The following is an 18346-nucleotide window of genomic DNA, read 5'->3' as shown; positions in this document are numbered from 1 at the left end:
GAGAATTGAATGATCAAAAAGGATTCTCATCACAGCTGTTAGTAAGATTCTTGTTATGGACCTCTGTGATGTTTTTCTGGCCATTAGCCCACTGCTGTAACCTTTATAACTGAATAAAAAGTTAATTTAATAACATCAAGTTCTCTATGAATTTTAATAAGATATTCCAGCCATAGGGGAGCATTTTTAAAAAAGAACACAGACTAATCTCAGTGTGCGCCCTAAATTCTACAAATGCATATAATGCTTATAAATAGCCTAAATTACTTGTGATAGAGCCTGAAATAAGACAAACATTACAATGCCGATTCATGGTGTTCCTAAAATCTCTTCTTGAATGTATGCCTATTGCAATACTATAATATGACTTTCATTGCCATTAGGGTTCTGGTGAATTATGTCACACCTATCTCCTGTTTATGGCAACATCTTTTGCATTATCTGCCATCTGTGAAACAGACGTAGTAAAGCGGCAAAAGGATGTCACTTTCACACGGTGCCAATTTTGAAGTCTAAAATACTATTAGCAAGTAAATTTGACTGATTATTTTGTACTGGGATATTAAAACAGAATTTATAGTTTCTTTCTGATGCAAATTTCCCAGAGACTTAACAAGTAACTTGGTTTTGTTTAAAAGTTTAGCGTGAAGAGTGCAACTTGCAATCTTTATTATGAACATGAGGAGCACCTTCTTCTTCTCCCTATTTTTCAAGATGGGGAAACTGACAGACCAGAAGATAAGGCACTTCCCGTTGTTGCAGAGGATGTCAGTGGAAAATCCAGGTTTCAGGTTCTGATGATCAAATCCCTAAGCCATTTTGTTAACTTGTCTTGGGTGGAGCCACACTGGAACTTTTTAAGGTTTTCTATGTAGACATAAACTCCTTCTGTGTAGTCCCAGGAAGGGGCTGCCTGAAGTAAAATTTAAAGAGTTCTTCATTCTCAGCCCTAGAGAGAACTCTGTCTTCCTGCCTGCCAAAACTGGTACTGTGGAGATAGATGCTAGAGAACTGTCTGAATAGATAGAATTTCCTTTGTGCAGCATAATCATTCTGTTTCAGATGAGAAGAGTTGCAGTTGGGTCTATTTAATGTCAGTTAAGTACATGCAATCTTTTTGAATGACTACTTTTTTTTTCTTCCTCACCCATTTAACGATTTTCTTTTTCAGGGGCTACTTGATAGCAGCTCCGTCAGTTTTCCGAGCAGGTGTAGAGGAAGTTATCAGTGTGACAATCTTTAACTCCTTTAAGGAAACAACAGTCCAGATTCAGCTAGTGGTCAAAGGAGAGGCTGTAGCCCATGGTCATGGGGCAGTTTTGGGTAAGTTTTCATTATGTCTGATCAATCCCATGGGCAAATGAAGGAGCTGAGGTGGTACGAGGATTTTTTAAAATATGTTTTATCGTCAAGTCAAATAAATTAGCCTAACACTGCCCTGCCTTTAGAGATGGTATCCATAATCACTCTTAATTCACAGTGACACCCCAGCCTGTATTACCAGGGCATTACTGGCAATTTCAACCCCAGTCCCCTCCCTACCAACTGTTCCGTTCAAAAGATTTTGTTTTGTTTTTCAATCTTTGGCTTTCGGCAAATCTCCTCGGTTCATAAGACTTGGTCACCCCATCTAGGACCTTTCGTAGCCTTTATGATTTATCTCCACTTCCTTCTGATTGAGGGAATTTTTGCCTGCAAGCAAATATCATTTTTCTATTTTGCCCACAGGTTGAGACTCTCCTTTTTAATAGTAGAATGTAAGAGTCTGTGTCTATTGCCTTATCTGTTTTCTACATCATTCTTGTTGGCTCTTTCTTTCTGCTGTCTTACCCTCTCTTCTCTTAAGCCTCTGATCCACAAATCTGTCACCAAGTTTTTCTTACTTTCCCCTTCATCTCCCTCTTCTGTCTCTTCCGCCCTGGCCTTAAGAACTAAGCCATGCATAAATAACCAGCCTTTCAGAAGTCCTTTGGAAAGAAAGTATGAAAGGGAGAATAGGTGGGTTCCATCATCATCATCAATCGTATTTATTGAGCGCTTACTGTGTGCAGAGCACTGTACTAAGCGCTTGGGAAGTACAAGTTGGCAACATATAGAGACAGTCCCTACCCAACAGTGGGCTCACAGTCTAAAAGGGGGAGACAGAGAACAAAACCAAACATGCTAACAAAATAAAATAGAATAGATATGTACAAGTAAAATAAATAAATAAATAGAGTGACAAATATGTACAAACTTATATACATATATACAGGTGCTGTGGGGAACGGAAGGAGGTAAGATGGGGGGATGGAGAGGGGAATGAGGGGGAGAGGAAGGAAAGGGCTCAGTCTGGGAAGGCCTCCTGGAGGGGGTGAGCTCTCAGTAGGGCCTTGATTTGGTTCCAAGATTTGGTTCCTTTCTCTCTTCACCCTAGTGCTTAGTACAGTGCTTGGCACATAGAACTTAACAAATACCACAGTTATTAGTCTCAAAACCCCAGTCCAAGTGAGAAGCGATTGCAGATCTTTATGATCACTACAACGTTAACAAAATCAATCTCCTCCCATTACCACCACGACCATCCTACTTCCCTTGCTCTCCCACCTCTCTCTTTCTCTCATGTTCTTATGCTTTCTAATTTCACTTTCTCCTCTTTGCATCCTCTCATTCTCAAGGCTACCTTCTCTCTGCCTTCTTTGCTGATTTTTCTGTCTGCCTCTGGCAAAAGCCCTGCTTATAGTGGGAAATCCAGGACAGAAAAATAACTCCTTAAGGCAAACATTGAGTGGTAAAAGACAAGGCACCAAGTCTCCTCAGGTTCCACATCAGTTGAGGGTTTATTTTTTCAGTCCCTTCTCCCCATCTTCACCAATATAGAATTGCCATATCTGCAATCTTGTAAGAGAGCCTGTCTAATTTTAAACCTGGTAATACCTGGGTAAATACACACACATGCATCTACCATACTTGTCCTTTGGAAGTTGGCTCATTCTACTATTTAACTTTGGTTTTAGGATGAAAAGGAGCTGATGTGTGGTATTTATTCATCTGCATGACACATGCCAAACAGAAGCTTTAACTGGCAGGAAGCGACAACAAACGTAGGCTCTATGGGTTTCTCATTAGGATTCAAGTCCCTAGAAAGGCTGGGGTCTCTGGCAGCCAACTGTTTGTCCTCCTTCTTGGAAGTCTACCCTAAACATCGGTCCTCTACCCTCGGAGCACTTTGCAGCTTACCTTGGGCAGAAGCCACAAATGAATATAGACAGTCTGGCCAAGTTTCTCCTGAATAGCTCAGCTAAGTCCACCTCTCCACCCCCCTCTCTGGGCCCACAGCTTTCCACAGAGAGAAGAAATCCATTTTGCTGAGTCATACCCTTAGCCAAGGTTCTAGTCACCTGGAAGAAATATGGCCTAGAAATGCATTTCCAGAGAGAATCTATCTTTTATTGAGTTTTCTCCTACTTGTAGAGAAGTCTAAAGCCTTCACTCCTTTAACACCAACCTACTCACTGTACCTCGAGCTTGTCTTTATCGCCGCTGACTCTTTGCTCACATCCCCCCTCTGGCCTGGAACTCCTTCCGCTTTCATATACGACAGACTACCACTCTCCCCTCCCTCAAAGCCCTCCTAAAAATCACATCTCCTCTCTGACTTAGCCCTCATTTCCCCTATCCACCCTCCCTTCTGCATCGCCTATGCATTTGGGTCTGTACCCGTAAAGCTTTGACAATCACCTCTCCTCCACTCCCACTGCACTTATGTATCTATCTGTAATTTATTTTGACATCTGTCCTCCCCTTCTAGTCTGTGGGCAGGGATCATGCCTATTAACTCTGTTATATTGTACTCACCCAAGCACTTACTACAGTGCTCTGTACACAGATTGATTGAAATTATTTCTCTTGCTTGAGTGTGGAAAATCAAACCACCATCTTAACCATTTTCATTTATTTTTCTTTTAGACAAAGGGACCATCAAGCTCAAGGTAAGCCTATAGTATTTTTATAGCATGCCACTTTCAGAGAGGTCAGTGAAAATGTATCACAAAAGGGAAACCGAAAGTTATGGAAAAGCATCTCTGATCAAAATTGTTTTATGTTTATTCTGTTAATTGATCTAGTCAGTAAATAAGAGGAAATGTCACGTGGATTTTTCAGAAAATCCTATGCCTTTCCTGTTTCTAAAAATGACTGGCAGAACCTGATCACAAATCAAAGGGACTGAATGGGAAATCATTTCAAAATGAGTTGCTGTGGCAGTTGTGACCAACGTGAGTTCTTCTTAGGACTTTGCACCTATTTGCTTAGAGTATAGGTGATGCTGGATCACGAAATGGGGTAAGGAAAATACATCCAAGTTCTGCTATTTGGGAAATGTAGTAAACAATCTCAACGGCAATTTGGAAATAAATTCAAGCCGGCAATATGATCAATACTGAAGAGAAAAACTCAACTGAGATGAACGTTGAAAGCGATATTACTCTTTATAAATGAAAAATTCTCTTTTTTTTGTTTTAGGAGTTCCTGTCTAAAAGCATCTGACCCCTTAACTAAACATCCCAAATATCTACCCTTCAGAAAAAATTCCTAAAACCCTCACAGGCACACTCCCAATTTATTTTCTGTTTTCCCAAATGATGAATATGTTATTTAAAAAAATAAGAAAGCAAATGGACCTCATTTGAATTTCTTCAGCTTTGATTTATTCTATTATTATTATTATTGTTGTATTTAAGCATTTACAAGCCAAGCCCTCTGGTTTGCTCAAGGGTAATAATAATAATAATTGTGGTTATTTGTTAAGTGCTTACTATGTGCCAGGCACTGTACTAAGTGCTGGGGTAGAGATGTGTAATAAGATCTAACACAGGCCCGCATAGGGCTCACAGTCTAAGAGGAGGAGATCAGGTATTGGATCCTCGTTTTAGAGCTGAGGAAACTGAGGTACAGCAATATTGAGTAATTTGCCCAAGGATATGCAGCAGAACTGAGATTAGAACCTGGGTCTCCTGTACTCTCCCAAGCGCTTAGTACAGTGCTGTGCACACAGTAAGCACTAAATAGATGCGATTGAATGAATGACTCCAAGCCCTGTGCTCTTTTCACTACATCACATTCCTTCCCTTTGTTCGAGATCAGTCCATTTAACGGGTTCTGAAATGTTTTTGCTTTTATTTTTAAACAAATTTCTTATGGATTTGTAGTATTTCCTCCAGTGAGTCATAAAACTTTCGATGCCCTTTTTATGAATGTATTCTCTTTTAGCATTTGTTTTGTTAATGGTTATGGAAAGGGGCCTAGCACTCTGTCTAATGGTGGTTACCTTTTCCTTCTGCTATTAAATTCTGTTAGTCCTCCTTCTCTGGGCCAGGAGTAAAAGACAATGTGATGTGTTAATGTATTGGATCTCATTTTTCTAGGCAGGGCTTGCTTTGGGGTTGTTATCCCCGATGGGAGATGGAGGGTGGGGTAAAATCTCATAGTTATTAAACTGTGACATGCATCTGGAATACTGGCAGAACATCACTGCTAAGAAGCTAACAGAGCTGCAGGGACTGAATTGCTCAGTGGATTAGTCACTTTAGTTCTGTGATCTGGACCAGAATGAACCAAAACCATCTTGATTGTTATTAAGAGACTGTGGTCATCCTTTTGTCACAGTTCAGCAAATTTGGTTGTCTGTTTCTGATACATCTCCTGGGGAGATGAGCATTCAGCCTGAATCACCTTTTTCTTTTAATATACCCAATCCTCTGCTTAAAAAAAAAATGATGAGGGGGGAATTACTTGTACTACAATGCTTTTCAGTTGGCTCTACTGTTTTCCCAACTTTCATTTGGCCTTCAGTGATAATAAAGACCTTTTACTTGTCATACTTTCAAATATCCACTTTTAGCAATACATTTCAGATTTTTCTCTGAAGGTGAGTATAGGTCATATCAGCTCATCACATGTAGGGATCAACTGCAGAGGCCTGAACTGTGGAGCTGAACCTACAAGAGCTTCAGAGTTTGGTTTTCTGACAGACCAGGCTGGGCCTTGGAGGAGTATGGCCCAGCTCCTGAAGGGGAATCTCCCTTCCAATGTCATCTTTCCACAGACAGTTATTTCTTACTCATATACCCTTTTGCCCATCCTGTGTGCTTACAAAATGGTGTTTGGGAGGGGTTCATTCCTCATATGCTTGCATCCAAGAGGCAAAAATGTGCCCAGAGGCCCAATGGGAGAGCTTCTTTCATATATCGTATCTCAATGCAGGATCATACTAGAGTACCATTAGGGAAATGCAGTGTCTGGGTATCAGAGGCAGAGAGTGGCAGCTCTGGATCGAATCATACTGAATCTGCCTTATGCTGTTGAAAATCCAGTATGATAAGTTGTTTGTTAATATTTTCCTGCTGAATTTTAGCCTCTGCATAGTTACTGTTTTCTTTTGTTCATTAGTAATATGGGAGTACTTTTAGGCCTGCATGAAAATCCTTTTCTTTTCTTGTATGTCTGATTCATATATGTTATAACATGAAGGAATGAATGGGAATCTGGTATTTGCAAAAGTGGCCTGAATGTACATAATGTGCCAGACAAAGTCATTCCATAATTTTCTGGTGTGTGGAGCCAGGGCTGAATTGGTAGAAGCCTTAATGGGTAGAGCAATTTGTCAGGACAAAAAAGAAATATTGCTCTTCAGCTACAATCCTACAACTAGAACTAAATGTGTCCATTGAACACTGCACTTCCTTCAGGCACAATTTAAATATATTTTAAGATGCAAGCATTAATGACACCATTTTAAGAAGAGAACTGCAATAAATAGACAGGTTATAAACTGTTTTGTAATGGGGATAGAACCCAATCTGGAAAAGCTCTTAGGCTGTGGACAGAGCTATTCCTGGATATGGTCATGTTGCATATAAAAATGACCCCTTGAAAAAGAAAGAATCCTAACAAATTAGATCAGGAGCCTGATCTTTATGTGTGGGGAAAGTCTGTAAGATTGCAAATGGTAATTCGGGGGGAGGGAGGAGGGATGGGACCGAAGAACATTTTACTTTGGAAATACCAGACATCAGATTTTGCCTTTTCCATTTAACCATTTGATGGACTTGTGGCATTGCATGCCTTCCCCCATTTTTATCATTTAACTATTATTCTGCTCTAAAACAGCCCTAATCTTGCCTGTCCAACTGTGGCTAAATTTTGGTCTTTTACTCTGTAGTCTGTCTTTTTTGTATAATTCCATTCTTTTTGTTGTTGTTGTTCATTGACATGGCTTGAATTATCCTTGGTATGCTGATGACATTCAGATTGATTTTACTTTTTCTCAAGGGCAGAGTCATTCTGGTGTCTCACTGCCTCTCCAAGGGGAATGGCAACATTTCCTAAATTACATACAGATAAGACTGAGGCCATTTGAATTGGCTTTAAGTCACTGTATATTACCCTTCTGCTGGCTGTTTCCTTTTATGGCCAGTAATCGCTCCTGAGTCAAGTGTCATGAATTCAGGAGGTCATGGTTGATTCTTGTTTATCTTCTCAGGACAAGTTAAATCAGTATTAGGCTGTTCAAAATATATTACCTAAGCTCATTTGGATAATAGCTGAAGATCTGAATGGTTGACCCATTTTTCAGATTGTTGAGATTGAATTGTTTAAGCTTGATTGAAAACTGAAAGGTCTGTTGTTTTGTGAACACTGCTCAAAGTTTTGTTTGGGGCTATTTTTTATCATTGAACTTATCTCTCATAATACCTTGAATTTGTGCTATTCAGAATAAAACTGTAAGACACTCACGTCTGCCTTTTTTCCTTTTGAATTTTTCACAAGCTCTCACTGGCCTCAGTTTTATTGCTTTCGCCACATCTTTCCTACGTCTTGCAAAACAGTGCAGCTGCTTTCAACCTGTAAGCACTATATTCATCCTCTCTTTCAATAACCTCAACTTCACTATATTACATGGGGTATCTTATCATTGCAAGAGTTTGAAGAATTGTAGTTTTGCTCCTCAAAAGATTTGAACCCTAGGATATTGAGAACGTTGCCACCTATTTAGAATATGTCAGCAGTAAAAGTGTTCCCAAACAGAAGCTGGACATTGCTCTGCATAATATTGGTCCTTATGTTACAAGAAAAGTGGGAAAAAAAAGCTCCCCAGTCATTTCTTTTTTAGAGATGGAGAAATGGGTAATGACAGGAGCAGCTCTCTAGATCTTCTGTTCTTCTCCATTATGTTGTATGCCTTCCAGGTACCTTCTGGTCTTCGTGGCCAAGGACATTTGAAGGTCTGGGGAAATCGCCACTTGACAGAGGAAGGCTATATCTTTCACAATTACACGACTGTGACAATCGACAGCAAAGGGTCGTCCATGTTCATTCAGACGGACAAGCCCGTGTATAAGCCTAAACAGAAAGGTAATGTATTCCAGCATGAAGAATGGTTTATTTTCCCCCTTCCAGGATTAGATGCTTGGAAAATCAAATGCCGATGTTCTCTGCCATATTCTCTGAAGAATGTCTCAGGAGTTGTTTTCCAGAGCTTAACCTATAAATGCTTTTCACCTTCCTTTTAGTGTTGATAAATCTATTCCTGGTGACATCTGATCTGAGACCTGTCAATGAGAAGGTAAGAAGAACACCTTTCTCATTTAAGGTGCAAATTCAGGTATTATCCAAGAGATTGTGTGGTGTGAATTGGAAAATGCAAGAACTCTGTGATGAACGGCACCTGTCAGTGCGTGCCTCTTTACTTACATTCTTGCATAGTTACTTGGAATTAATAATGTCAATGGTTAAGCCCCCAAACACTCAGTAAATGCAGTTAATGTTGAGAGTGGGTGACATGCACAAGAACTTACCCTTCCTATTTGTTTGTTTGTTTTAGATGGAAGCCTACATAGTGGTGAGTATATTCTGGGGTGCAGGAAATTCTGCTCTGCTCTGCTCCGCCCGGGTACAAAACCTCCATTTTCCTCTCCTCCTCCACCACAACCAGGCAGAGAATTGGAAGTACTACGTGGCCCTGGTTCTTCACCATTTCTGTATACTTTTGGGTTCTCTCTTTCCTTTCCAGTTATCTCAGCAGATTGTCATTCCAACCTCACTTTAAATGAGGCCTTCAAACTGGCATTTTATATTTTCTGATTTACAATTGCTGAATTGTACTTTAAGTGCTTAGTACAGTGATCTGCACACAGTAAACGCTCAATAAATACGATTGAATGAAGGAATGAATTTTCTGTTGTCTTGAGAGGTTATTGTCTCTGTGAGTTTCAGAAATTAACACTGAAGTTCAGATAGTTCATTTATAAGACTGTGTCCTATGTTTTTCCTATAATTCCTATTTTGTTTCTTTAGATTTTTACCACACTTATGTTAGTGATTTGTGAAATAATTGTGACCCCGCCCCCTTAGAAGGAAAAACTGTTTTAAACCTCAAGGAAGGCTAACTGTACTATATGATATCCCTCATTTTTTCAGGACCCTCGTGGATCCCGGATGATAGAATGGAATGATTTGAAGCCATTTTGTTGTGGTAAGTTTTTTTGTTTTTGTTTTTTTTTCCTCTTTCAGCCTTTTCCCTTGGCTTCCCTTTTCTTGATTTTGGTTCTTGTCTCTTTGAAAGGAAAAACAATAAACAGTTATTTGATGCTTGACCTAAAGATGTTTCTCTTTTTCCAGGAATTGTCAACATCAGTTTCCCATTGTCCGATCAACCAGTTTTTGGGGAGTGGTTCATTTTTGCTGAAATGCAGGGACACACCTACAACAAATCCTTTGAAGTTCAGAAATACGGTGAGCATGTCTGTCATCGAGGGTGATACGCTGTGCTTAACGTTTGGGAAGTACAAAATGAACAAGTGATACATTCCCTGCCCACAAGGAGGTTCCAGTCTAACGGGATAGACATACAAATATCTCGGGAGTAATTGAGTGAACAATTGAATAAATGTGTAAGTGTTGACAGTGAGCCTAAATGCTAGAGATGGCTAATAGGTTTATCTCTAGACTGTAAGCTCATTGTGGGCAGGGAACGTGTCTACCAATTCTCTTGTAGTGTATTTCCTCAAGTGCCCCTTGATTTTGATAATTTTCCCAAGAGTGTTTTTACTACAACTATTCTGAAGTTAGCAATTTCAACTCACATTAAAGAATGATGCAAAATGACAAAATTCCTGAAGAAGTTTCAGCATGGGAGGTAGCATGAACAAGCCAGGTTCTTTCAAACTTCAGTATAATTTTTTTCCAATCAAAATTATGGTGCAAGTTAGAATTTTTTTTTCCTCATCTTCTCTAGCGGTTCAGATAATACAAATCCACTAGGTGTAGCTGCTCTTCATCTCCTATTGAGAATTTAACATCCCTCTTCCTTTTCTCTCTGTTTAGTGTTACCAAAGTTTGAGCTACTCATTGAGCCCCCTCAGTATATCCGGGATTTCACGAACTGTGAAAAGGGGACTGTCCATGCCAGGTAAGAGGCCTTGCACATTTGCAGCCTCTTTATTCCTTCAGAATAGCCTCATTTTGTTGGGGTTTTGTTTTGTTTTTTGTCTTTGAACACATTCCATTTCACCAACTTGGGGCTCCTAATTGCAGCATAAAAAATTGCTTAAGGGGTCAAAACTGTGTCAAAAACTTGACAAAATCCTTTTTTGGAATCCTTCAAGATGGTTTCTTTTCCTTCCAAATTAACGAAGCGTTTTTCTGCACCTTTCGTCAGCAATAAAATGACCTCATTTCTTTCTATTCCAGGTACACATTTGGGAAGCCAGTGACTGGAAAGTTGATGATCAATATGACTATAAATGGTGTGGGTTACTATAGACATGAGGTGGGACACCCTGTCCTCAAAACCACAGAGGTGAGAAAAATCACCTAGAAAACGATGTCGACATTGTTTACCACTATGTGATCAGTGCCCAACATTTCATTGATTTAATGTGTTCCATAGATGTGCCAGTTCTAGAGGTTGCCTGAAGGAATTTTTAATTTTACATCATGTGTAAAAAATATAAAATATAAAAAATACAATTCTGGGTAAAAAGCTACAGAGATTCATTTTAAGTTGAATGAAGTATCTACTCTCCCCTTGTCTCCAGCTCCAGAACAAATTCCACCTAGGCTCCAGGGCCCCTCCCTCCCCTAATTTAGAGAAAATGATTTGGGGGTCTGAGGGGAGGGGGAAGTAGGGAAGGCCCAAAGCCCCCACATACTCCTGGGGCTTGAAGTTCTGGGGTTAGGCAGGCATAAAGTGAACTGCCTTAAACTCTAAGCCCCAATCCTCAAAGTTCAGACATCTTAGTAGCTCTGCCAGGCACAGTCTTTGTGCTAAGAGACACATCCACTGGCTTTTGAGGGGCATCATCATCTCCCACCCCCATAAGAATTGTGGTTGGGCCCCATACTATACATAAAATGGATTTTTGAGGCAGTCATCCTGGTTGCTCCGATAGTAAAACTGTCCCTGCTTGTTCCCTGTAGTTCACAACGCCAAAAGAAAAGGCTAATAAATTAAAAAAAGAAAAGGAAGGATCCGAGTTACTCTAGACGGAACTGGAATATACAGTTGTAATAGCAACAATTCCTTTGTAACGAATTCTCCGTGCAGATACATGGCTCAGCAGTCTTCGACGTGTGTGTTAAGGACATGATGCCTGCCGATGTCCCTGAGCACTTTCGAGGTACCGTCAATATCTGGGCAACAGTCACCAGCACGGATGGGAGTAAACAGGTCACTTTTGATGATTCGACCCCAGTTCAGAAACAGCTGATTGACATCAAATACACCAAAGATACCAGAAAACAGTTCAAACCTGGTCTGCCGTACAAAGGAAAGGTAATCCCCAGAGTCGGAGAGCCAAAAGGTTGGAAGGGACGTGGAGGAATCATCTTCTTTCTCAATGAGAAGAGTATTCATTATGTGCCTATGTTGTGCAATGCATTGTGCTAGATAATGCATTTATTTATATTAGCGTCTGTCTCCCCATGTAGACTGTAAACTCATTGTGGGTAGGGAATGTGTCTACCAACTCTGTTAAATTGATCTCTTCCAAGCGCTTAGTACAGTGCTCTGTAGGGAGTAAGTGCTCAGTAAATATGATTGACACTGAGGACGATAATAATAATAATGGTATTTGTTAAGCGCTTACTATGTGCCAAGCACTGTTCTAAGCGCTGGGGTAGATACAAGGTAATCAGGTTGGCCCACGTGGGGCTCACAGTCTTAATCCCCATTTTGCAGATGAGGTAACTGAGGCACAGAGAAGTTAAGCAACTTGCCCAAAGTCATCATCATCATCATCAATCGTATTTATTGAGCGCTTACTATGTGCAGAGCACTGTACTAAGCGCTTGGGAAGTACAAATTGGCAACGTATAGAGACAGTCCCTACCCAACAGTGGGCTCACAGTCTAAAAGGGGGAGACAGAGAACAAAACCAAACATACTAACAAAATAAAATAAATAGAATAGCTATGTACAAGTAAAATAAATAAATAAATAAATAGAGTAATAAATATGTACAAACATATATACATATATACAGGTGCTGTGGGGAAGGGAAGGAGGTAAGATGGGGGGGGATGGAGAGGGGGACGAGGGGGAGAGGAAGGAAGGGGCTCAGTCTGGGAAGGCCTCCTGGAGGAGGTGAGCTCTCAGCAGGGCCTTGAAGGGAGGAAGAGAGCTAGCTTGGCAGATGGGCAGAGGGAGGGCATTCCAGGCCCGGGGGATGACATGGGCCGGGGGTCGAAGTCACACAGCTGTACATATTTATTACCCTATTTATTTTACTAATGATGTGTATATAGCTATAATTCAATTTATTCTGATGGTATTGACACCTGTCTACTTGTTTTGTTTTGTTTTTTTTTTGTCTGTCTCCCCCTTCTAGACTGTGAGCCAGTTGTTGGGTAGGGACCATCTCTATATGTTGCCAATTTGTACCTCCCAAGCGCATAGTACATTGCTCTACACACAGTAAGCGCTCAATAAATACGATTGAATGAATGAAAATGGTGGAGCTGGGATTAGAACCCATGATTCCCAAGCCCGTGCTCTTTCCACTGAGCCACACTGCTGAGAGACAGTCATAGTAATAATAATTTGTGAAATTTAAGCGCATACTATATATCGAGCACTGTATTAAGTACTGGTAGATACAAGAGAATCAGGTCACCCATGGGGCTGACAATCAAAGTAGGAGGGAGAACAGATATTGAATCCCCATTTTGCAGATGAGGGAACTGAGGCACAGAGAAGTGAAGTGACTTGTCCAAGGTCACAAAGCAGACAAGTGGCAGAGCCGGGCGTAGAACGCTGGCCCTCTGGCTCTCAGGCTTGGGCTCTTTTAACTGGGCCACGCTGCTTCTCACTAAGCCATGCTGCAGAGATGAATAAAAGAATGTCCCTGTCCTAGAGTTTTTTGTTTCATGGGGGAAGGCAAGCAAATGTAAAACAAATATATACTTAAACTTTATAGACATAATAATAATGATGGCACTTATTAAGCGTTTACTATGTGCAAAGCACCATTCTAAGCACTGCGGAGGTTACAAGGTGATCAGGTTGTCCCACAGGGGGCTCACAGTCTTAATGCCCATTTTACAGATGAGGTAACTGAGGCCCAGAGAAGTTAAGTGACTTGCCCAAAGTCACACAGCTGACAATTGGTGGAGCCAGGATTTGAACCCATGACCTCTGACTCCAAAGCCTGGGCTCTTTCCACTGAGCCACGTGAGTGCTGAGAGGCAGATGTGAGTAGCATGGTGTCAGTCGGAGAAGTCTTCATGTAGGAATTACTTTTAAGTAAGGTTTTGAAGGGAGAAGGGACATGGTTTGACAAAGCAGAGTTGGGAGAAAATTCTAGGTGTAGGATATAGTGTGGGTGATTTTAGGCAAGAGAGTCAAGGTTGAGGGAACAGTGAAGAGATTAGTTCAGGCTGATCAAAGAGCACAGGATGGGATATATAGGGATGAGAGAGAGACCTGGGTTCTAATCCTGACTGCCAGTTGTTTGCTGTGTGACCTTGGGCAAGTCACTTAACTTCTCTATGCCTCAGTAAGTGCTTTACAAATACCATAAAAATATATATCATGGTGCACAAACCTCACAGTATTCCCAGGCCCATTTTTAGAGTTGGGCTGGGAGTGAGGGATCTCTTGGGGTGGAGGGAACAAAGTCTATCCCCTGATTTGTTGGAAGCTCAAGGGAAGTTCCCATGCTGCCCTGAGTGACCTGATGGACCAGTCACTCATATTTATTGAGCACTTACTGTGTGCAGAGCACCATACTAAGCGCTTGGGAGAGTACAATACAACAATCAACAGACACGTTCCCTGCCCACAACATACTTAGAGCCTAGAAGGACCACAAACTGTAGATGGGCTAATCAAGGATATATCAGGAAAATATGTGGCTTAAACTGCTGGCCACAAACTCCAATCTTGTCAGGTCATATTTTTAAGCATCCTCTTCTTATGGCAAGGTGATAAAGTGGGCATTCATTAAATGTTTTTGTCCATCGATGTGCAGATAGATGTGTTGTTCCCCGATGGTACCGCAGCAGATGGGGTGACAGTCCAAATCAAAGCTGAACTGACTCCGAAGGACAATGTTTACATCAGTGAATTAGAGTCCAAAAAGGGTGTGGTGGACTTTGAAATTCCCTCCATCCCTCCAACTGCCCAGTATGTCTGGCTAGAGGTAAGTAAAGGACCTTATGGAATGAAAACATACTTTATGGCAAAGTGATTATTTTATGAAAGTGTTAAAGCTAGAGAAAATGTGGCCAAGTACAATGAAAAATTTTGTAGTTTGTTTCTTACTACTTTTTTTTTATTGTATTACATTACTTGTATTAGAATATCTGCTTTTCTGCCCCATGGCTTAATTAGAATGCTTAGGAATCATTTACTTTGTCACCCAGGAAAGTAAAAGGCTAAGGGAAAATGAAATGTCTAAAATCTCAGGAGAAAGGTTGGAGCAATTGCATTGGGTTAAATCAGTGATTGTCAATTTTTTTTCAAATTATTCTCTTCCCCACCCATGCTCCCCATCACCCCTTGACAGCTCTACCAGGGAAAAATCAAAACAAACAGAACAACACCTTACCAAGTGTGGTAGGTCTTCCACACTGTTGAGAAGGGGAGGATTTGAGCAATGACTTTTCTCTGTTCTCCCAATTCAGAAATGATGATGTTATCCCCTCTACTATGGCCTATCTAGGGCTGGGGTTAGATAGAAGAAAGACAAAGGGATGAGAGGGAGGGGCAAGTGAAAGTAAGGTTCCAAGGAAAAGGGCGTAGAGGATGGATGGGAAGGGAAAGGCTGTGCCGAAGGTGTTGACCTTGCGGAAGGGAAGAAGCTATGCAATGAGCCGTGCCTATTGCCAGTCTCTGCATCCTTATGATCTTCTTGGGGCATTTCCCCTCTTTCCCCCCTCCCTTATTTGCAAAGCATGGGTTTAAATATATCAAGGCACCCCCATGTGAAAGAAGAAATAATAAAAAGGTAGCAGCAGCTGTTTCAGATCATGTGGATAACATTCAGATGTATCTTCTCTTAAGATGAAAGTGACAGCAATTAATGGGAAACCTGCAGGAGACCAATATCTACCCAACTATTTATCTATTAGCAGCTGGTACTCACCTAGTAAATGTCACATCCAGATCCAACCACCTGACGTACCTTTTCAGGTAGGATTATTATATATTGTATATTATGTATTAATGTCTGTCTCCCCCTCTAGACTGTAAACTCATTATGGGCAGGGAATGTGTCTGCAAATTCTGTTGAATTGTACTCTCCCAAGCACTTAGTACAAACGATTTATTACTCTATTTTATTTGTACATATCTATTCTATTTATTTTATTTTGTTAGTATGTTTGGTTTTGTTCTCTGTCTCCCCCTTTTAGACTGTGAGCCCACTGTTGGGTAGGGACTGTCTCTATATGTTGCCAATTTGTACTTCCCAAGCGCTTAGTACAGTGCTCTGCACATAGTAAGCGCTCAATAAATACGATTGATGATGATGATGATTGCTTTCAAACATGTACGTGTATCCCTCACGGTTCAATTCACATTCCTTTCTATTCTCCATTTACATCCACTCCCTTGACCCTATGGCTCCCTTCAGTTGCTACCCCCATCTCCTGCCTACCATTCCTCTTCAAATTCCTTAAGTCAGTTGTCTGCACCCACTGCCTCCACTTCCCTTTTCCTAATTCTCTCCTGAACTCCCTCCAATCTGGCTTCCACCTCCTTCACTCGCTAAGGTCACCAATAACCTTCTTCTTGCCAAATCCAGTGGCCTCTACTTCATCCTAATTCTCCTCGATCTCTCAACTGCCTTCAATATTCATTCATTTATTCATTCAATCGTATTTATTGAGCGCTTACTGTGTGCAGAGCACTGTACTAAGTGCTTGGGAAGTACAAATTGACAACATATAGAGACGGTCCCTACCCAACAGTAGGCTCACAGTCTAGAATGTGGATTCCTCCCTTCCCCGGAAACATTCTCTAGACTGTAAGTTCATTATGGGCAGCGAACATGTCTGCTAATTCTGTTGTGTGGTACCCAACACAACAGAGTACCAGCATGGCTTAGTGGAAAGAACCCGGGCTTGGGAGTCAGAGGTTGTGGGTTCTAATCCCAGCTCTGCCACTTATCAGCTGTGTGACTTTGGGCAAATCACTTAACTTCTCTGTGCCTCAGTTACCTCATCTGTAAAATGGGGAATAAGACTGTGAGCCCCACGTGGACAACCTGATTACCTTGTACCTTCCCCAGCGCTTGGCACATAGTAAGCACTTAATAAATACCATTCTTATTATTATTAATCTCCCAAATGCTTAGTAGACTTTGAGCTCATTATGGGAGGGGACTGTGTCTGTTGTTGTGTTGTACTCTCCCAAGTGCTTAGTACAGTGCCTTGCACACAGTAAGCACTCAATAAATATGATTCAGTGAATACTATGCACATAGTAAGTGCTCAGTAAATACCATTGATTGATTATCTAACCTTGGCTTCACTGACACTGTTCTTCTCTTATCTCTCTGGCCACTCCTCAGCTTCTTTCGCAGGCTTCTCCTCTACCTCCCAACTTCTAACAGTGAGGGTGCCTCAAGGTTCAGTTCTGCATTCCTTTCTATTCTCCATTCACACCCACTCCCTTGGAGAACGCATTCGCTCAACTACCATCTCTACATGGATTATTCCGAAACCTATCTCTCCATCCTGACCTCTCTCCTTCTCCGCAATCTCGCATTTCTTCCTGCCTTCAGGACATCTTTACTTGGATGTCCCGCTGACACCTTGAACTTAGCATGTCAAAAACAGAACTGCTTATCTTCCCACTCAGATCCTGTCCTTCCCCCTGACTTTCCCATCACTGTAGACAGCACCACTATCCTTCCAGTCTCACAAGTCCATAACCTTGACTTTATCCTTAACTCATCTCTCTCATTCAACCCACATATTCAGTCAGTCACCAAATCCTGTTGGTTCTACCTTCACAACATTGCTAAAATCCACCCTTTCCTCTCCAACCAAACTGCTACTACACTGATGCAGCCAGGTATCCTAACCTGCCTTGATTACTGCATCAGCCTTCTCAATGACCTCCCTATCTCCTGCCTCTCTCCACTCCAGTCAGTCAGTCAGTCATATTTATTGAGCCTTTACTGTGTCCATACTTCACTCGGCTATTTGGATCCTTTTTTTTCATAAACCATTCAGTCCAGATCTCCCCACGCCTCAGGAACCTCCAGTGGCTGTCCCTCCACTTCCGCATCAAATAGAAATTCTCTACCATCAGCTTTAAAGCACTTAATCAGCTCGTCCCCCTCCTACCTTTTCTCACTGATCTCCTACTACAATCCAGCCTGCAGACTTTACTCTTCTAATGCCAACCTACTCACTGTACTTCAGTCTCGCCTATATCAATCAGTGGTATTTATTGAGCATTTACTGTGTGCAGAGCACTGTATGAAGCGCTTGGGAGAGTACAATGTAACAGAGTTGCTTGACACATTCCCTGCCTACGAGGAGCTTCGCCACAGACCCCTTGCCCATGTCCTCTTTCTGGTTTGGCACTCTCTCCTCTTTCCTATATGGCAGACCACTACTCTCCCCACCCTCAAAGCCTTATCAAAAATCACATCTCCCCTTGAATCTCTAACCTTTAAGCACTTGATATTCACCCCACCCTCAGCCCCACAACACTTAACGTCGACATCTGTAATTTATTTTTGTGTCTGCCTCCCCCTCGAGACTGAAAGCTCCTTGTGGGCAGGGAACATGTTCACCAACTCTGTTGTATTGTACTCTCTCAAGCGTTTAGTACATTGCTTTGCACCCAGTT

At 41.4% G+C, this 18346-nt stretch overlaps 1 protein-coding gene across 1 annotated transcript in view; it reads left to right on the top strand.

Annotated features, from left to right (window-relative positions):
• CPAMD8 (C3 and PZP like alpha-2-macroglobulin domain containing 8) overlaps window positions 1-18346 on the top strand; it is a 120850-nt gene that overhangs the window by 4663 nt on the left and 97841 nt on the right. Inside the window, exons 4-15 of the mRNA XM_038771803.1 lie at window positions 1172-1323; window positions 3949-3971; window positions 8229-8394; window positions 8553-8605; window positions 8864-8881; window positions 9460-9514; window positions 9661-9774; window positions 10366-10450; window positions 10732-10840; window positions 11588-11815; window positions 14511-14681; window positions 15545-15673. Coding sequence (XP_038627731.1) covers window positions 1172-1323; window positions 3949-3971; window positions 8229-8394; window positions 8553-8605; window positions 8864-8881; window positions 9460-9514; window positions 9661-9774; window positions 10366-10450; window positions 10732-10840; window positions 11588-11815; window positions 14511-14681; window positions 15545-15673 — 1303 coding nt within the window. The remainder of the gene's footprint in view (window positions 1-1171; window positions 1324-3948; window positions 3972-8228; window positions 8395-8552; window positions 8606-8863; window positions 8882-9459; window positions 9515-9660; window positions 9775-10365; window positions 10451-10731; window positions 10841-11587; window positions 11816-14510; window positions 14682-15544; window positions 15674-18346) is intronic.

Source organism: Tachyglossus aculeatus, chromosome X1, assembly GCF_015852505.1.
Source record: "Tachyglossus aculeatus isolate mTacAcu1 chromosome X1, mTacAcu1.pri, whole genome shotgun sequence".
Taxonomy (NCBI): Eukaryota; Metazoa; Chordata; class Mammalia; order Monotremata; family Tachyglossidae; genus Tachyglossus; species Tachyglossus aculeatus.
The sequence above is the reverse complement of the archived record's forward strand: the minus strand, read 5'-3'. Positions and strand labels throughout refer to the sequence as shown.